At 41.1% G+C, this 17834-nt stretch overlaps 1 protein-coding gene across 2 annotated transcripts in view; it reads left to right on the top strand.

Annotated features, from left to right (window-relative positions):
- PARVB (parvin, beta) overlaps positions 1–17834 on the top strand; it is a 40532-nt gene that overhangs the window by 12943 nt on the left and 9755 nt on the right. The window contains exons 4-10 of one of the 2 annotated variants that reach the window (XM_009704942.1): positions 1705–1807; positions 4856–4996; positions 5879–5994; positions 11704–11762; positions 13428–13447; positions 15214–15275; positions 16997–17065. In XM_009704942.1, the coding sequence (XP_009703244.1) occupies positions 1705–1807; positions 4856–4996; positions 5879–5994; positions 11704–11762; positions 13428–13447; positions 15214–15275; positions 16997–17065 (570 nt within the window). The remainder of the gene's footprint in view (positions 1–1704; positions 1808–4855; positions 4997–5878; positions 5995–11703; positions 11763–13427; positions 13448–15213; positions 15276–16996; positions 17066–17834) is intronic. The other variant, XM_009704950.1, reaches the window with a different exon arrangement.

Here is a 17834-nt window from a genome sequence, read left to right as displayed (position 1 = left end):
TGCAATACCCCTTTCAACCCAGGACCCCAAGTGCCAGGGATGGCCGATGTGCCAGGAGGCTGGGCTGCTCAGGCAGGAGAAGTGCAGTTGTCAATTCGTTAGCAGTGCAAGCCACAAAGGGGCTGCAGGAGGACAGTGGGAGGCAGGGGAAGGAGAGGGAGATACTGAATGATCCTCCTGCCCAACAAATGACATCAGGTGGATGTGGGAGTGTGCAACAACTTGGCTGCATGTGTTGGAACAGTGGTGGTAGCTGTAACCACACAGCAGAGGCCACCTGATAGAGGGAATGGCCCAAGTGACAGATAAGGCTCCTGCAAGGTCACAGGGAAGAGGTGGGGCAGTAATACTGGTGCAGAGCACATCCTTCTATATCCACATCTGTTTTCAAATGTCACCTCCACCTTTCCTTTTCCTGCTTTAGAGAAGACAGCTTTTGATGCAAGTTGCTGGTATTGATTAGTGAATAACTTCTGAGAAAAGTTTTGTTTTGAAAGAAATCTCTCTAGAGAATGAGCTCAGATGCTCATGTTTCTAGAATTGCCACGGTAGGTGTTTTCCAGTGCAAGCCCGTCTATGTTTTGTTAATTTGCTTTTGTTTCACAATCTCTTCTATATTAAAACCCCCAAACTTTCTTAGCCATCATGACTGCCAAGAAGAGGCAGAAGTATGGGATCTAATCAGAAAGTGAATTTAAAGAATCCACAATTTTATATGAAGCAAATTAAAAACTGCAGATTTTTTAAATGAGGCTCATTGCTTTAGGTGGCAGTGGATTTTGCATGTCTATGATTGGCAATACTCTTCTCTTATAGAATCAAGGACTTAGCAGAATTTAACTTTGCGTCTCTTCCCACAGAACTATATTATTTTTGCAAAGGTAATTTAATTTTCCAAATAATAAATTGAAGGAAAGCAGTACTGCCAACTTCAAAGAGTCAAGGCTGTTTTTCCTGTAACTGTTTGGAAATTGTTATCTTTGGCACCCGGAAAACTTAACTCAGTTCCTTTTCTTTTTAAAGGTTCTTTATGTTCACTCCTGTATTGCAGGTGATTGAATGATTTTTATAGCTGTGGTAGTCAGCATATGGGGACTATTTTATATGTTGTAGAATGATTACCAGGCCCATTTGACCAACATTTTCATTCCAGACTTCTGTATTCTGCAAAATCTTAAGATAAGATGCCTTGTCCTGTTGCTAATGGCAGGGATCTGGCTAGTGGGTCCGTTTAGCTTCTGTTAGTAGGAGTGTTTACTCTTTCCTCTCTGAAGCTCTTCTTTCTGGCGCACCACTCATATCTATTCAGGGTAGAGATCATGGTGGGAGCATGAGACTGTTGTCATCTACTGGCAGGTCTGCTGTTCACATGAAACAGGTAAGACGAATTTTGGGACCTGGAGAGCATAGATACTAGCAAAGGTTATTGTTGCAGGGCTACTAGTTGCTGCTTGCTTTAGAATTGGTGCAATAAGGAGACATTTTAATGAGGAAAAATAGAGGGCACTAAAATTTCCATGATGCAACACCTGAATTAAAAACAGTAAGAGCAAAAACGTCTCTTCGTCTGTAATTTCTCTGTAACTTGGAAACACATAAATATTGTTACCCTTGCTCTGTTTTATGTTCCTGATTACTGCCTTGAATAGAAGGAACATATTTCAGTGGTGTTTAGACATTTGCCTCCTTTTTTTGTACTTTCAGGTTCTAATTGACTGGATTAATGATGTGCTGGTGGAGGAGAGAATCATTGTCAAACAGCTTGAAGAGGACCTTTATGATGGGCAGGTGCTGCAGAAGCTGCTAGGTGAGTTCACACGAGAGAAGGCCGCCCCAAAGACTGGAAGGGGCCCAAAGTTAACCTCTTCCAAAGCTGCAGACAGCAGTAAGTCTGTGCTGTAATTCACCATCTCATCAGCAGTAAAGTTTGTTTCACTCTTGACTGCAGTGTCAGCTTCTCCATCTGTTCTTCTCAGGCTGCCTGCTGAAAGGGGAGGAAATCCAGACGATTCCTAGGTATCTGATTTGTGGACTGAGAATAGTCCAGACATTTGAAATGTGTGGCAGAAAAAAGGCGAAGAGATTCGTGTTTACAGTGGGGGACCAAGCAGAAACCCTGTGGTCCAAAATTTTGTCTGTATGGTTTGCTTCTGAAAGCTTTTGGGATGAGAACTTTTTTGAGGTCCTAATGGAATTACTTCCAGGGAAAAAAAATGAGAAAAAGAGAATGCATGGTGGCAGGCACATAGTCATAACGTGCACTTATGTGCGAATAATTCATGAAAAGATGTTAAGCAGTTGTGATTTTGCAGCCCCCTTATGTCTTTGCAAGGTGTGCGTTGACGCAAGAAGCACAGTGGAGAAAAACTGATGATGATGGTACAGTGGGAGTGCCTTTAGCAAACAGAGAGACCTGAATCTTCAAGTGCCATTGTAAATCCACACTGTTTCTTAGAGACAGATAGTCAGAGTGCTCTCAGTTTACTTACGACATGTTTTCAAGAGTGGCCTGGGGTGTAGGGTGTATGTGTCAGAGTGGGGCAAGAGCACGTAGTGGTACTAATCCCAGTGCTGCTAACAGATGCTGCTTAATGAATTTTCTGCATAGGCCTCTTGAATAACAGGCCTGCAGTGTTTTGGTGGACATTCACAAGCTTTTAAAATTGGTTAACAACAATCACTTTGTGTGCAATTAAAACTCCTCAAAAATAGCTTGAGGAGTAAAACAAGAGTACTTCTAACACTGCTTGGTTAAACTACAGCTGGGACCCTCCAGACATGGTGGGGAATAGGGGTGTAGAATTAATTTTATCTGGGGAGTATTTGTGTGAATACAGTTATACTTCTTAATATCTACACACTGCTGTTTCAGCACGTGGTAGTGCATTTCACTGTAGCCATTTGTCATAGGTGTCACTGGTTTCTTATGTTCCCTGTGGAGGCCTTGGTTTCACCCTTGGGCCTGCAGACATTTAGAAAGTGCTTGGTTGTGCGTACACACATACATATGTAGCTCAGTTGGACTTGGCGTATCTTACAGGAGGAGAGGTGGGCATGTACATCTTGCAGCCTGAGACTTTAACTGGACTGACTTTCCCTCACCTTCCTGTTGGGCTTCTGACTGGAGAGGAAAAGCTTCTCCCCTGACCTGAAGCTATCACAACTCAGGCCTAGTCTTGTGGTGTTTTTCAGTGGTGTCTTGGTTTCTCCAGCAAGATTTTATATTACTGATTCTATCCATCTTCGTGCTGTCTCATTGATGCAAGAGGCAAAGCATGTCGTGCTTATGGTGGTGCTCCTGATGCTTGAGGCCTTGGAATTAAGTCAGCGCTCTGTTGTGCAAGCCTTCTTTTCTTGTGCCTGCAGGAAAGGCTAACAAAGTAGGGTCATTAAACTTCAAGTAATAGTTATCATTCCTTGTGTGAGAGGTGTTTCAAGAAGATCTGTCTTGATAGGCAGACACAAAAAAAAAAAAAAAAATGAAAGACAACAGCTTGTCAGTGGGCTTGTTTTGAAGCAGTTTGGAGTAAGAGATTAGCAAATCGCTGTCTGACTGATTGAGGTGAGGCTCCTTGTTTAGTTAATTTTATCAAGGTACAAGTAGTGCCACTCAGAGAGACTGGAGTGGCTTGGTACACATGATGTCAGGGTGGAAGGAAAGAAATTTCTGCTTGCTGACTGGCAGCTAACCTGGGCTAAGAATAGGTCAGAACCATAATATATGACCAAAAATGAATCTTGTAGGAAGTTTGGGTTTTTTTTGTTTTTTTTTTTTTTTTTTAAAAAAAATCTAAAATAATTTAAAATAATATTTGCATGTTTTGGTAGTCAGTTTAAAAAAGGCTCAGAGACGTCTTGACTAAAGAACATTTTCCCTATTAATATTATTCAGGTATTGATAAAAATTTCCTACTGTAGATTGATGGAAACAGTCAAAACCACTCCTGATCTCCTAGTCTCAACAGCAGAGTGAGTTTCACCATTTTTTCCGCACAGTGGAGGCAGAAAAGAGATTAGCTGTTCCCATTTGCTCTAGTAGCTGGAGAACTCTACCCTACCTTCCTCAGCTCTCTTTTTTGAAAGATGGGAAGTCAGCTCCTGTGTCTTTGGGAAGGACCACAATGCAGAGGATGAGAAGAATGACTTATCTGTGACTCTGGCAACAAGTAATTATATTACAGAAACAGAGTTCAAATTTTGGTAATGGCATTTTACAAAATTTCCTGCATTAGTTCCTTTTTGGAAGTAATCAACCATGACGTGACAATGCTGTAACAACATGACAAGATTGTATCAACTTACTTCTTTCTTTAAACCCGTTCTACTAAGCCGGTACAAATCTGTGGGTCATATGAGTCTCTGACTTTTGATGGTTTGAGGAGGCAAAATTTGCTTTAGCTTAAATTCATACCTTCAGTTAACCTGAAATAAAGCTTATCAAGCTGAAGTAAATGTCCACACGGTATTTCCCAGCTTTTGCCCTAAATCAACTTGTTATTAGAAAAGTCCCTTAAACCTTTGCAGATTCCTTGTGTAGTGAAGGCTGTGTTATGCAAAATGCTTTTCAGCAGTGGCGGAAAAAAAAATAGGAGGCACAATAAATATTGTTACTAACTTGATGCCTATCTGAAAGTTGTTACATATTTTTAAAACCTGGTTGATTAGCATGTTTTGCCAGACCTTACCAGTTTTCTATCACAGGTTTTATTGAAATTGACACACTTTGATGAAAGGAAAATAATTCTGTTGAAAAATTTCTGGCTCTGCCCCGTGCTTTGTGCTAATTTTTTCCATCTTGGCCTTTGTTTAATCTAATTTTGCCTGTTCTTTTTGTTGTTCTTTTTTTCAAATACAGAAAAATTGGCTGACCGTAAACTGAACGTGGCAGAAGTGACACAATCTGAAATTGGTCAGAAACAAAAGCTGCAGACAGTCCTGGAAGCTGTCCATGATTTACTCAGACCCCATGGCTGGACAATCAAGTGGAACATTGACTGTAAGGGCTCTGTTATGCTTTCTCTCTCAGCTTCACAGGCAAGGAGGGCATGATAATTGACAGTTCGATCATATTCTCTGTGATGCAGTGTTTTTAAAAATTACCTGTTTATTTGCATAGGGGGTTACTACATCCATGTATGGATTGTAACTGGTACCTTCTTCTGTGATCTTTGTTTATGGACAAATGTACATGGCTATGGGATAATTGAAGTACTTTGTTCCTTTAAGCATACGGTTTCATTGGAAAGTTTTTTATTTGCTTCCTGAATTTGAATTCCTGCAGATATGAGAAGTCTGTTAGTCATTCAAGTACTAGAGGGTGGTCTAATCCTTCAGGCCACCACAGTGAGAACCAAAGGATCCTGCATCCTGCTTAAGGATGCAGCTTCTGACAGGCTAAGCAGAAAGTGCCCTCTGTTCAAGTGTGACCTGTTATGATCTAAAAGTGAGAATGGAATTTGAGAAGCCTCTTCACCTAGGTAGTGGGTGGGGTTCACCTCTTACAACCAGGAAAACATGCGTTAACACTTTGAAAGTCTGCTAAAAGCAGAATTGTCCAGTATTCTACAGCACAGTGGAAGGCAAGGAGTTGCGTCCACCTGTTTTTCTTCATTAACTTAGGAAGGGAGCTGAAGAGTCTGGACTCCTAAGTTAGAGGTGTAACTTGAAGGGAAGGTTGGATGTAGGCTTTGCTATCTGTGAAAGTATATTGTAGGCTGTGTTAATTTAGGAAAAAGAGGGTAGAGGGGAAAAAAGAAAGAAGACTCTGTTCACCAGAGGCATTTTTCACTGCCTTTTACCTGCCTTTTTCCCAGAGCTGTTTGTTTAGAATAAGGCCTCAGTATTCTCTTATTTGCTGCCTTTTGCTTGTTCCCTGCAGCAATCCATGGCAAGAATCTGATTTCCATTCTTCACCTTCTGGTAGCTTTGGCAATGCACTTCCGGGCTCCCATTCGACTGCCTGAACATGTGTCTGTACAAGTGGTGGTTGTACGGGTGAGTATGAACTCCTAAGAAAATTTGATCAGAACAATCATTATTTATCACTCTCATTTTGTACTATTGGACTGCTCCTATCCATTGCCTTTCAGTCTCTTGTCATTTAGAAAATTCTTGTCCTAGCTGTTTAGTGAGTCCCAGTCCTGGGAATGCATTTTTGGTGTACTTAAATGTGATCCCAGGAACATCGTAGCTTTAATATGTTTGGGACCACCATTTGCTGCTGCAATATCAAGCTAAGCATGTGTGACGGGGTTTTATGGAAGAGAGAGTTGTGTCTGTAACTTCTGGCACTTTAGTAAATGGTTTTTGCAACGCATTTTTTGTAAAGGGGCCATTGAAACACAAACAGCACAGAAAGGAGTTTCAGCTTGTAGAATCTCCCTAGTCTGGGAAGCCTGTTACTGACGAAGTTTTTCCCCAATGACTTATTATTCAGACTCAGGCATGTTGTTTTCCTTGGCATGCTAAAGGACTTTTTCATCATTTCTTTCACAGCCTTTTGTTTTTGTTAGCTTTCCTTAGATATGGAGAAGAGGTCTGACCTGAGGAACCTTGACTTCTTCCCTCCTGCTCTAGATATTGCTGTAGTTATTCCTTTCTCTGATTGCTGTTGACCATTTCCTTTCACTCTACAAAAACTCTACTTTTGGAGCATATGTACTCTTGCTTTTTATCTCGCCTTCTATCCCAGCTGAAGCTCCCATGGCAGTACAGTCTGTAGCATGCGAACCCAGCTTTTCTAAACAGCTGTTGAAACACCAGGCAGAACTGTTCCAGCTGGCTACTCTGATCATGCCGTGACTGTTGCTGTGGTGCTCAACACTCTTGTTGCAATGCAGACTCAGCTGCTGGCAGCAGGCTGTGGAAGTGCTTTCTGTACGTGCCATTTACTGTTAGAGCTGTCAGGCTGTAGTAGGTTTCCTTTCAAGAATAAAGAAGATAAAGTGATCTCGGACTCTGTTTTGCAAATGTGGATCCCCTTGCAGGATGTGATTGCACAGTGGTTGATTAGGCAACCCTCATTTTCCTTTACATTTAAATAATGGCATTTTCCAGGCTGCCTGCCTGAATGCTCTGAAGGTACAGGATGTGATGTAAATGAGTAATTGATGGATACTCACTGGCTCACAATAAATGTATGTATTATCTTTAAGAGGCGATTTTGAACTTCTTTCAGGCTGCTGTAGTTCTTCCATTTTAAGAATGGTAAGTTAGGCATAAAGTCACGTGAACATAAATAGGAGACTAATTTGTTTTTAAATTTCTTTGGATTGTCTTGGAAAGGTAAGGGGGAAAATGTAAAATATAAGGTGGTCAACAGTCCTCTGATACACTGGTGCTAGAAATCTTCTTCTGCCCGGTACAGTGAAGTGGCTTCTGTAACTGAGGAGTCAGAAAAAAACCTTAGGTGAAGAGGGAAAGCCCTTTCCTTGTCCTGAGTTGAAGCTTCAGGACCCTCCACCGCTGTAGCAGACGGAAGGCTGTGGGGAAGGTGTTTTCACAACTTTTCCTGTTGGAGGGATGTAGAGAAGACACCTACAGAGGGGATTTGGTTCACCAGAGTCCCTGCATCTTGAGACTAGACAAGGCTGAGGTGAAGACAGGATGAGATAAAGGCTGACAGAAACTAGGGAAGGAAAGAAAGAAAGGGCAACTCCTGTGTCCCCGAGGGAGTGCCTTAAGGTGTCAGAGCAATGGTACAATGAGAGTTAATTTAAGCTTCAGAGGCTGTAAGCTCTTGCTCTTGGACCTAGAGCCTGGAGTCCTGGAGACGGTTAAGGCAACTGCTGGCTGTGAGCCTACCTCAGCCGGCCCCATGCAAGAGGAGGCTTGTTTCAGCCCCGCTATCCTTCTGCTAGGAAAAGCTTGCAACTCCCCTGTTTTGTTTAATTAAATGGGAAGCAAGGCATAGTGTAAGCTGAAGCATGTTTCTTCTGGAGCAATGAGTTTTGCCTTATAGTTTGCTAATTTGAATTTTTGTAGTTCAGCATCCATAATCTAGTCTAAAAATACATGCTGGTTCAGCAACACAGATCTCTTTTTAAATGGATTTTATTTAGCCTTTGTTATACTAATGACGAACGGAAGAGTGGTAATGAGGTTAATATTGTTCCTAATCCGAGTAAGAAAACTATTATTAAAAAGATTATTATTATAATTATCAGTTTATTGTTAAATGATCTCTTATTACAGGTCCAAATAATGATTAGGGTTCTGTCAAACTAGATCACAGTTGATACAAGATGTCTGCTCTGAAAGGTTTTAGTTTAAATGCCTCTTCTTGCTTGAATATGCATTTAAGGGGATTAATCAACAGTTTAAGTGACCTTTGTAAGCTTTGCAGAATTGACCCTGCAGCAAGAAAACCTTGCAAGATGTTGTGGGAATATTGTGCAAGAACACACCCACACTGAAATTTTCAAAACTAGTTAAGTCTCACTTTCGTGGATGACTTTTGCACTTAGGATTATCGTTATCAACTTTGTTGAGCTGTTCTTACGCTGTGCAGATACATGAGGTGCGTCTTGCCCAGAAGGGCTGAGCTTACACTTTGAAAATAAGAGAGTCACGCTGGTTTGGTAAGTCACTACTTAGCCAAGTTGTGTGCATTTCCATAGCCCATTCCAGAGCAATGCGGAATACCTTATTAGCTTGTGTAAGTGTTGTGGGCTTTTTCTTTGCTAATTTTTAGCGTCCTGCTCCATAAAATCAGGTGGTATGACAGCACTGTACTACATGGAAAGTATTTATCCAGATCTCCACAGACTGGTGGTGATTCTGCCTTTCCTTTAAATTCTTCCCTTCCTTTAGCATCTTGAGGTGACAGGCTGAGACTTTCCTGAGTTGCTGTAGTTTTTTAAATTAAAAATAGTTAATTTAGAGTCCGAGAAAGATCTGTAGCTGGATCTGTATCTGTCAAATAATACACTATCCTTTTTTGATCCTGCACCGTATAGTTAGTTTAGAAACCCACGCGCATTTTGGAAGGGACTTTCTGCTTTACCTTCCTTGGCAGGAAGAACCTTTACCTGTCTGCCTGTCAATATTACCCTAGAACAACTATGAGACTAACCCAGCCGAAAACCACTTTTGTTTATATTATTTTATAATGGACACCATGAGGTAGCCCCTCTGAAGAGCCAAATTCCTGAAACCGAGTTACTTTCAAACCTTTTTGAAATCAGCCTCCAGAATTGGTTTTCTTGGTGGTTTTTGTGTGAAATAGAAAATTTTGTAACCATGGCAATACATATCCAAGTTCTACATGAAGCATCCTAGCAGAGCATGGGTTTAGGTGGGTCTTCTAGTTAAGATCCTGTTGATAGCTACTCCAAGTGCTGAGTTAAAAGTCTAAGATGATACATGTTTTAATACTGGTGTCACTCAGCATGTGCCTGTCGTTCCAGCCCTCCTCAGTGAGGGCAGGGAGGAGAGAAACCTTGTGGTTTCAGTGCATGCTTCCACTGAGAATTGAAAATCCTGAGATTTTTCTTCCAGCTGACTCTACTGCCTGATATTCGAAATATAAACTTGCATGATGAAGAAATACCCTAATTCAGCAAAACAAAAATGTTCTCAGAAATAAGTGTAAAAATTGTTCTTAAGGGTCACTATGTTGGTTATTTTTACAAGGCTCAGGAATTGGTGTCTTTTGCACTTAGCTTTCCTCATCATCGTATTTAAAATCGCAGCATGTCCCACCTTTGCGCTGCTGGGAGATCTGAGGTATTTTTACAGTAATTCCCTTTTAGTCTGAGTTGGAGACTGAAAGGTCAGAGGCAAGGCAGGATGAAGAATAAATGTGTCTGGTGACAGTGGTGCAAGGAATCACAGTTTTATCAAAGAATGACATTTGATTTTTGGATTGCAAGGCCAAGGGACCTAGGCTTGCTGTTTGAGCAGCATGCTCAGCTACCTCAGAGGGGGCTATGCAGAAATGCTGCCATTTCCAGCTATTGGGGAGTCAGTGTTGGCATCCACTCCTCTTTCTTGTCAGGCATCTGGAGGCATTATTCACTAGTCACCACTTACTGAGTTTTTGTTCACAGTTTACAGCATCTTCCCCCTGGGGTACGTGGAGCCTGGAATGTCCAGAAACTTGTGTTAATAAAGCAGAGACGTGATGAGATGGAATAAAGACAACATTGTTTTGTATGCAAGAAAATACTGCCCTGTCAGATGCTTCCTCATTTTTCCATCCATGCTGTCATCCTGGCTTGTTTCATCAACCCTTCTGGCACCGTTCCCATGGTTCCCTTGGGGGAGCTGGATGAGATGGATGCAGGATAGGGAAATTGAGGGGCTGTGCAGGCATGGCCAGCTGGCAGCATCCAGCTCAGGGCCCAGCTCAGACACAGAGTGGTAACAGAACAGCAAGGGGAGACCATGGCTCCCACCATGCTTTCAGCCAGGCTCCTTGGGTGGTGACTTGAGAAAGCAACTCTACCTTCCTTCGTTGAGTAGGGAGTAGAAGGGCAGGAGTTCTTCTTACTGGTTTTTAGATTTCAATTTTTATTTCTTAGATTGCTTCTGAGGAGGGATGTGTTTCTCTTCAAAGATGTTCTCCCTAATAAGTTCTTGTTTGAGGTTCAGCTGGTCAAAATGGTTGAAATGGCATATGTGTACGGAGCTTGTGCTTGGGGGTTTAGTTTCCCTGCTTACCTGAGCTAGCAGCTGCTTTAACCTTGCCAGTAGTTGTCCTGGCCGGATTCCTAGATAGCTGCTGAGATTTGAGCTCTGTGTGTCAGCTTTTTAAGTATAGAGAGGGGAGGAAAGATATTCCTCCATTCAAGCATAAGGCTATATCCCATAGTTTTGGAAGGGACCTATGTAGATGTTAAAGTTTTCTGACTCAGGTAAAAGTACTTCCAGCCTTCGAGAGGCATGTGCCATGTCTCCAAAACTCTGGAGAGGCTCAGAAGCATTTGACCCCGCTTGTGTCAGGGGGCTGTGTCTTAACAGAGCTAAGAAAGCGGTTACAAAGCTGTTTTGAAACTGAGTCTCACTGCATGCTAACTCTCTGCTGGGTAGCAAACTCCTTATTCATGCAGAAAATTATCCTGAGGAGAGAAAACTTGGTAAGAAGGAAATACTATTCATTGTGGAATCACTAGTTGGGCTTTTTATGCTTCCTGTATTTCCTTGGTGTATGTGTTCCTGACAGGCACGTGGCTTGTGACCTCAGTAACATGCTTGCTCTAGGAGAGCTGCCCTCATGCCTGGAGAGCTTTGCTGGCACACCGGAGCCCTGGCCTGGAGGCAGCCGTCCGTGTTATTTCAGCCCCAGACCTCTCCAGAGAGCCAGGCTGCCAATTGTGTCAAATTGCTGGTTGACACCGTGACATGAAGGAGTGTCCTCGGGGAATTTGAGATGGGGCTGACAAACTCTCTCTAATTTGTGTTCCAGGCACGATGTTTACTCTGGTCTCATGAGGAGAATTGTGAGCAAGTTTGTTGGCTGCAAATATATCTGTATATAGATTTCCCAAACATCCATTTGGCTGACAGCCTGATAAATGCCACTGTCTGGGAGTGAGCCCACCTGTGTCAGCTGTTTCACCTCTACCTCTACAAAACTTAGTGAGCAGGCTTTATTCAGTTTTCTCCTCTGGGATTCTGAAAGATGCTGAATGCTGCAGAGCCTCTAATGAGCTTCTCCTTTACAAATGCCATCTCAGTTTCTAACTCCATCTTCATTTCCAGAAACGTGAAGGCCTCCTTCAGACCACTCACGTTACAGAGGAGCTGACGACTACGACAGAGTAAGCACAAAACACTTTAGCTTCAGAGTGTGTCTGTGGTGCGTGATGTGAGACCATTTACAAAGATGAAAGAGAGACTTCATCTTCCCCCTGACTCCTGCTAAATTGACAAAATCCCTTAATGTGGTGCTTTTTTAACTATATAGAAATAACTTGATCTCTGGAAATACGTTACAAAGGAGAAAAGTGTCTTTTTGACATTCTTGTGTTACAGAAGCTTATAACTGAATAGCTCATTGAAAGTGACCCTTGTGGACCTTTTTTTTTTTTCCCTTGCCTTCTGGAGGTGGCCATATATAAATAATTTCTGCCCAGTGCTGTTGCCTCTCTCAAGTGAAGGGCCAATGTAGATATTTTGGGGAAGAATTAGTTTGACAAAAGGCAATTCTTTGAAATACCTCTCAAAATTGAAGCAATACCTTGTTAAAACTGTAAGGAGAGATGATCTCTGTTTTCAATAGTACCTCAGAACTAGAGCTCAGCAAAAATAATAAATAAGCCTCTTTGCTCTCCAGTTTTTGCAATGGATTACTTTGCTTTATGTTTTTACAGTCCTTTTTGTAAGGAGAAGGCTAGACATGCACTTTGGCTGCAAATAAAAGCTGAGATTTTCCTTTGCGTGGCCTTAAGGCAACTCTTCTGAGAGGGGCTTACATGAGCCCTCCTTCAGTTTATCAGTGTATTGGCTCCCTGTAGAGTTGGCTCAGCTTTCCATGACTTTGAAGATAAATGAAGTACCATGTGGCTAGCTCAGTCGGGAAGATCTTTCAGATGGAAACACTCAAAAGTGAGATCATAACATCTCTATGTAGACACTAAAGATCTCATAGTGTTTTTTGTAGGATCAGAGCTCTGCCTCAGGTTTGTGGGTCTAAATTCTTCCTCTCAATCCTATGCTCTTGAACAATGCAGTTAGCTTGTCCTCTCCTTCAGATGTGGTTTGTAAGATGTAATCTGCAGAGTGGGGTTTAGACATTTTTTAGCAAGAAAGATGTTTACAGATTTGTGTGTGTGTTTATACATGTATCTTATTAAGTTATTTAATATTATACAATATTAAGAGGTTTACTGTTTAATGTGTTACATACCCAGATATAAGTATAGCTACAGAAAAGGCAACGATCAGCAGAATTCAGCATTCATTGAATACTTTCAAAGTCCTCTGTGCAAATCAGGGCCTGATTCTCAGCTGATAAACATCTACATATGTCTGGTGATGTCACTGGCTGTGTGTATAATACATATGTGGCCATTTTATTTACATAATATCCAGTATGATGTATGTTTTCTTTCTTCAGAGAAAACAGATTAAAGTGAGAGAGATAGCCTTGCTCCTTCTGAGCTGTGTGGTGTAGTGTCTGATGACTATATTTGTGGAAACTGTACACAGAAGTACATTTGTTCATTCACTCTTCATCATAAAAATAGTTATGTGTAAGAAATCATAATTATGTGTAAAACATAATTACGCATTTCCATTCATTTCAAATGTGTCTCCCTGACATCACTGGTGGTCTGCTGGGGACGTTCCTGCAGCACATTGGGTCTGGTCTGTGACATACTCAGCCTCCTGACTTGGTAGGAGTGCTTAGCCCTCAGCATCTTGCGGGAAAAGGCCCATTATTCATGAACTAACCCAGTATTTTTGAATGCTTTGACTTGCAGGATGATGATGGGAAGATTTGGTAAGTAACAAAGTTGACTCTGAATATTTTTTATTTATGTCAGGCACAGAAATCTTGTCTGTTTTCCCTCAGCAGATCAAGACAATGTTTTGAGCAATTCCGCAGGGCTGGAATGTATTGTGGGGGCAGGTTTTGTTAGTCCACACAGATGTGGAGCATAATGGGTAGAACCAGATCGTCCAGTATGCTGCTTGTGCTCTTCAGACTGGTCTCTGTTGATTAGTTTTCATTTGTAAGTAATGAATAGCAAAAATGCTGCACAGGGCAATATTCCCTAGTACTCTTGTTAGTGGCTTTCAAGTAGAAATCTTTGCAACCCCCAGCAATAAGAGTTACACCTTCTTCATAATGTGACCATTTAATTTATATATAAATGAGTACATGAAAGTTACTAACGCAAAGGTGTATGGTACGAGGTCTAAGAAAGCTCCGTTTATCTGTCCATTTTCAGCGACCAGTCAACCCTCTCCAATTCCTTTGCGTGAAGTATCTTATCTCCGCCATGTTCACTAGATCTTAGTTTAGACCTTACCAACTGTAGATCTGGTCTTCTAAACAAAACCTGATTTGTTTGGTGTTGCTGCCAAGAGACTTCTCTTTTTGCCTGTAGTTTTGTTAGTGGCGTTTAGTCACCACTTCTCACTGAAGAGATGTGGGCTCCTGTAAAGGACTATGTGATGAAGAACAAATCATTTGGTTTCTCTGTTCCCCAGTTGTACTATGTGAGCACGAGCATTTCTGCTCTTGCAGAGTATCTACATTAATAATTAATAAGGTACTCAGAAAATAAGTAATGTCAGGGAGTTATAGGGGCTAAATAGCATATCTTCAAATACCAAAGGTGTTTGGATAATAAATATGTTTGTTTATTTAACAATAGAAAACTATTAACATGTGTTCTGTAAATAAAAAGAATTTGAACTTGGAAAAACTGTTAAAAACTATGTTGAAAATTTTAACAGTTTAAAACCTGCATACTTTTCTGTAATTTTTTATGTTGTTTGGTTTGTTTGTTTTTTTTTTTAATGTAACTGCAATTGGTTAGATTTCTAATTTATTCGTGTTTGACCTGATGATGACAGTTGTCATCCAAAAAACTCAGTGTTTGGAAAATTTCAGTCAGCCCAAAGCTGCCACAATGTGAAATGTTGCACTAATATAGTCAATTTAGTAGATTTTAGATTGGATTAGCTATGCTTATACAATGCTTTGAAGGTTTAAACATGATTCAACATACTGTATGTAAGCTTTGCTCCTCATACACTCCTGAATCATATTTCACTCGTATTCAGTTTTAAGCTTTACTGAAGCCAGGTGTACTACCAGTAATTTTAAATTAACCAAATGAATATCTGATTTTGACGCTGTGCACTGGATGCAACCACAGCTATAACTGTAGCTGTAGTGCACCAAAACCAGGTGATGTTTCAGTGGCTCATTATTTAAGTTAGGGTTGGAGCATAGTCAAAATCAATGTTTCATTTTAATTTTTCTTCCACCTACATATCTTGTGTACCAGTTATGAATGGCAGAAAAGGGAAATCAGTGAATGATATGATTATTTTCAGTTACATCTAAAATTCCCAGAGAAGTTCATTCTGGCATTTAGCTAAACACCAAAATAGGCTGGTAACTTTTAGCTTGAGTCTCTGTTACATGGCTTTCTGAGAAAGAACTTTAAGCTTGGGACACATAACATGCTTCCCATAATTGGCTCTTGGAGAGGTATTGATTTTTTTTTATTTTTTTTTTTCCCCTGAAACCAGAGCGTGATGCCTTTGACACACTTTTTGATCATGCACCAGACAAACTCAGCGTAGTCAAAAAGGTAAAAAATAAAAAAAATAAAATTCAAGTTTTATTTTCTACATTGCTTTTTTCTTATGCTTATCCAGAAAGATATCCAGAAAGATCTGGAAAATAGCAGAAGAGGATTCTGAAATAGTGAAAAGGGTGTTCATCCCCCAGAGATGACTGTTTCAAAGCCAGGTAATACCTGGATTCATTGGTTTTGGTCAGACTTGTGCCATTACTCTGGTTTATTGGCCAAGGCTTTTCTAGGTAGCACTGCTAGATTCAACCAAAATGATGCAGGTTTGGAAAAGCTACTCTACAAAATGTTTGCAGTGGTACCGATCATTCTGACTGGGCAGCTGTACATGCTTTTATATCCCAGGTGCTGTCCTCCAGCAAGGAGGGCCTGGGCTGTAGGCGAATGAGCAGCTGGCCGTGATGACCCCTTCGATAGGCTCAACAGCAGCCAGTCATGCCTGTGTCTGCAGCCTCAGTCTCCCCAAGAAGCACTCACTGTTTGGTTTTCAGCTCATTCTTGGACTAAAGATGATCTCCCTCCACTGGAAGATATTTTCCACAGTACCCTGAAATGTGATTCACCTGTAAATAAGATTGCTAAATATAAAGCTTTTACAGAAGAGTTGCTTTTGTCCCAAGGCTCTTTTACTTAACACTAATTCATGTGGTCCTCCGGTCTCTCCTCCAAGGCTGAGCATCATTGCAAAGCACACTTATCCAGGCATGCTCTTGACATGGCTCTTTGCACTAGGCAGACCGGAGTGGTAAAGTAGCTGTTGATCTCTGCCACCACTTGTTAGTTTTAGAGAACATATAAGGAAGAGACTCCATGTTGTTCCATCAGCTAGTTCCAACATGGCTGTTAAGCTATTTATTAGAACAGTAGTATGCGAAGGTCAGTGTTGTAATTTGTCCCCCTGCTTCATATGAAACAGAGGATGTATGCATTTAAAATAATGCTTTGAAGTCTCTGGAAGATTTTTATCTTTCCAGTCTGAAACATCTTCTAGAAGAGTGTTTTTAAAGTTGATGGAAAATTAAGTTAACTCTATCCATGCAATAAAAGTGTTAACACCCAACTCTGTGTCCCTTTTGGAAGTCTTGTAAGCAAGCTGGCAGATCTCTGTCCTTCAATGCATTAGCACATATCTGGCTCATAGTAGCAGGATCTTGCATGTCTGCTTCCTGTGGCAACAGAAGTGCCAGACTTAGATTACATCCTGACTGTAATTTGCTCATTGATCTGCACACATGACTCCAGGAACAGAGGTGTGTGCAGAACGGCATACTGTTGGCATCTTGTCTTGAGAATCTTAGCTCAGTGCTGATGATGCCTTGCTGCCAGGCAGTGGATCTTCTCCAAGAACCTGATGAGATTAGTGTGGACAGTAAATGCACCTACTGCTTGCTTCATCTTCATAAAGAGCCTACAAAAGAACCAATGTCATCACAGCTTTTTCCCACGACATTGAAGTATGCTTTATGTGCTAGGAAAAGTAACTAGGAAGCTGTATGTAATAGCACCATCTGGTGACTTCTGGCGTATGGTGCAAAAAAGTGACTACGACTGGATTGTTTTCAGTTTTATGTACTTATTCATGCAAAAGCAAATAGCACACATGCGTATTTATTAAGCTTAAAAAAAGTCTTAAAAGATTATGTTAACCCCAACACTAACTGTAGTGGGCACCAACATGTAGTGTCTAACATCACTGGTTCTGGTGTTTTCTTTTATAGTCTCTGATCACGTTTGTGAACAAACACTTGAATAAACTGAATTTGGAAGTAACGGAGTTAGAAACCCAGGTAGGAGACTTTGTCTTTTTGTATGTAATCTGTGTAAATTGCAAATCTAGACCCTTGCTCCATAAAACCTTGTTATGGAACTGTTTATCTTTGGGCATGTTAACTTATGGGATCAGGGCTCTGTCTTTTAAGCAGCAATGACATTCAGTGATGCATGCTTCCTTTACTCATGTTTACATGTACTTCATATTGCTGTTGATTTGTATTACAAGGTGAAATTCTTGGATATTTAATAGGGTCATATTAATGACTGTAGAATATGCCTGGATTTCAGGGCAGCTTGTCTCTCAGATCAAGGTGGAGTGCTGCAAAGCAGTCACTATAGTTATGGGTGGATGGTGGGTTGTGCCTTTGCTAGCTGTAAGAGTTCATGATGAACTGATATAAGCTCTTAATAGCTGTCTGCCTGGGGCTCTCAGGAGGAGTGTGGACTGCAGTTCGTCATGGAGATAGCAGTGCCACCTTTGATCATATCAAAGTGGGACTGGAAACAATTGTGCTGTTGCAGCCAAGGCCTTCATATCCTCCTCTTTACCTTGCTATCTTGTGAGCACATGCACTGTGCTTGCGTCTCAGCAGTGTGAATTAACGATTTGGAGCTCCTGTATGGCAGTGGCTTGACTGCCAGTGGTATCCAGGTTAGTTTGTTTAAAGCTAGCAGAGGTGACTGTCAACCAGCACCGTCTGCTCTGAGGAGTTCTCTGTCTTTAGCGCAGAACTGGATACCGAATATGCTTGGAAACCTTAAGTAAGTGTGAATTTCAATGTC

Source organism: Cariama cristata, unplaced genomic scaffold, assembly GCF_000690535.1.
Source record: "Cariama cristata isolate BGI_N322 unplaced genomic scaffold, ASM69053v1 scaffold3670, whole genome shotgun sequence".
In the NCBI taxonomy this organism is placed as follows: Eukaryota; Metazoa; Chordata; class Aves; order Cariamiformes; family Cariamidae; genus Cariama; species Cariama cristata.
The sequence above is the reverse complement of the archived record's forward strand: the minus strand, read 5'-3'. Positions and strand labels throughout refer to the sequence as shown.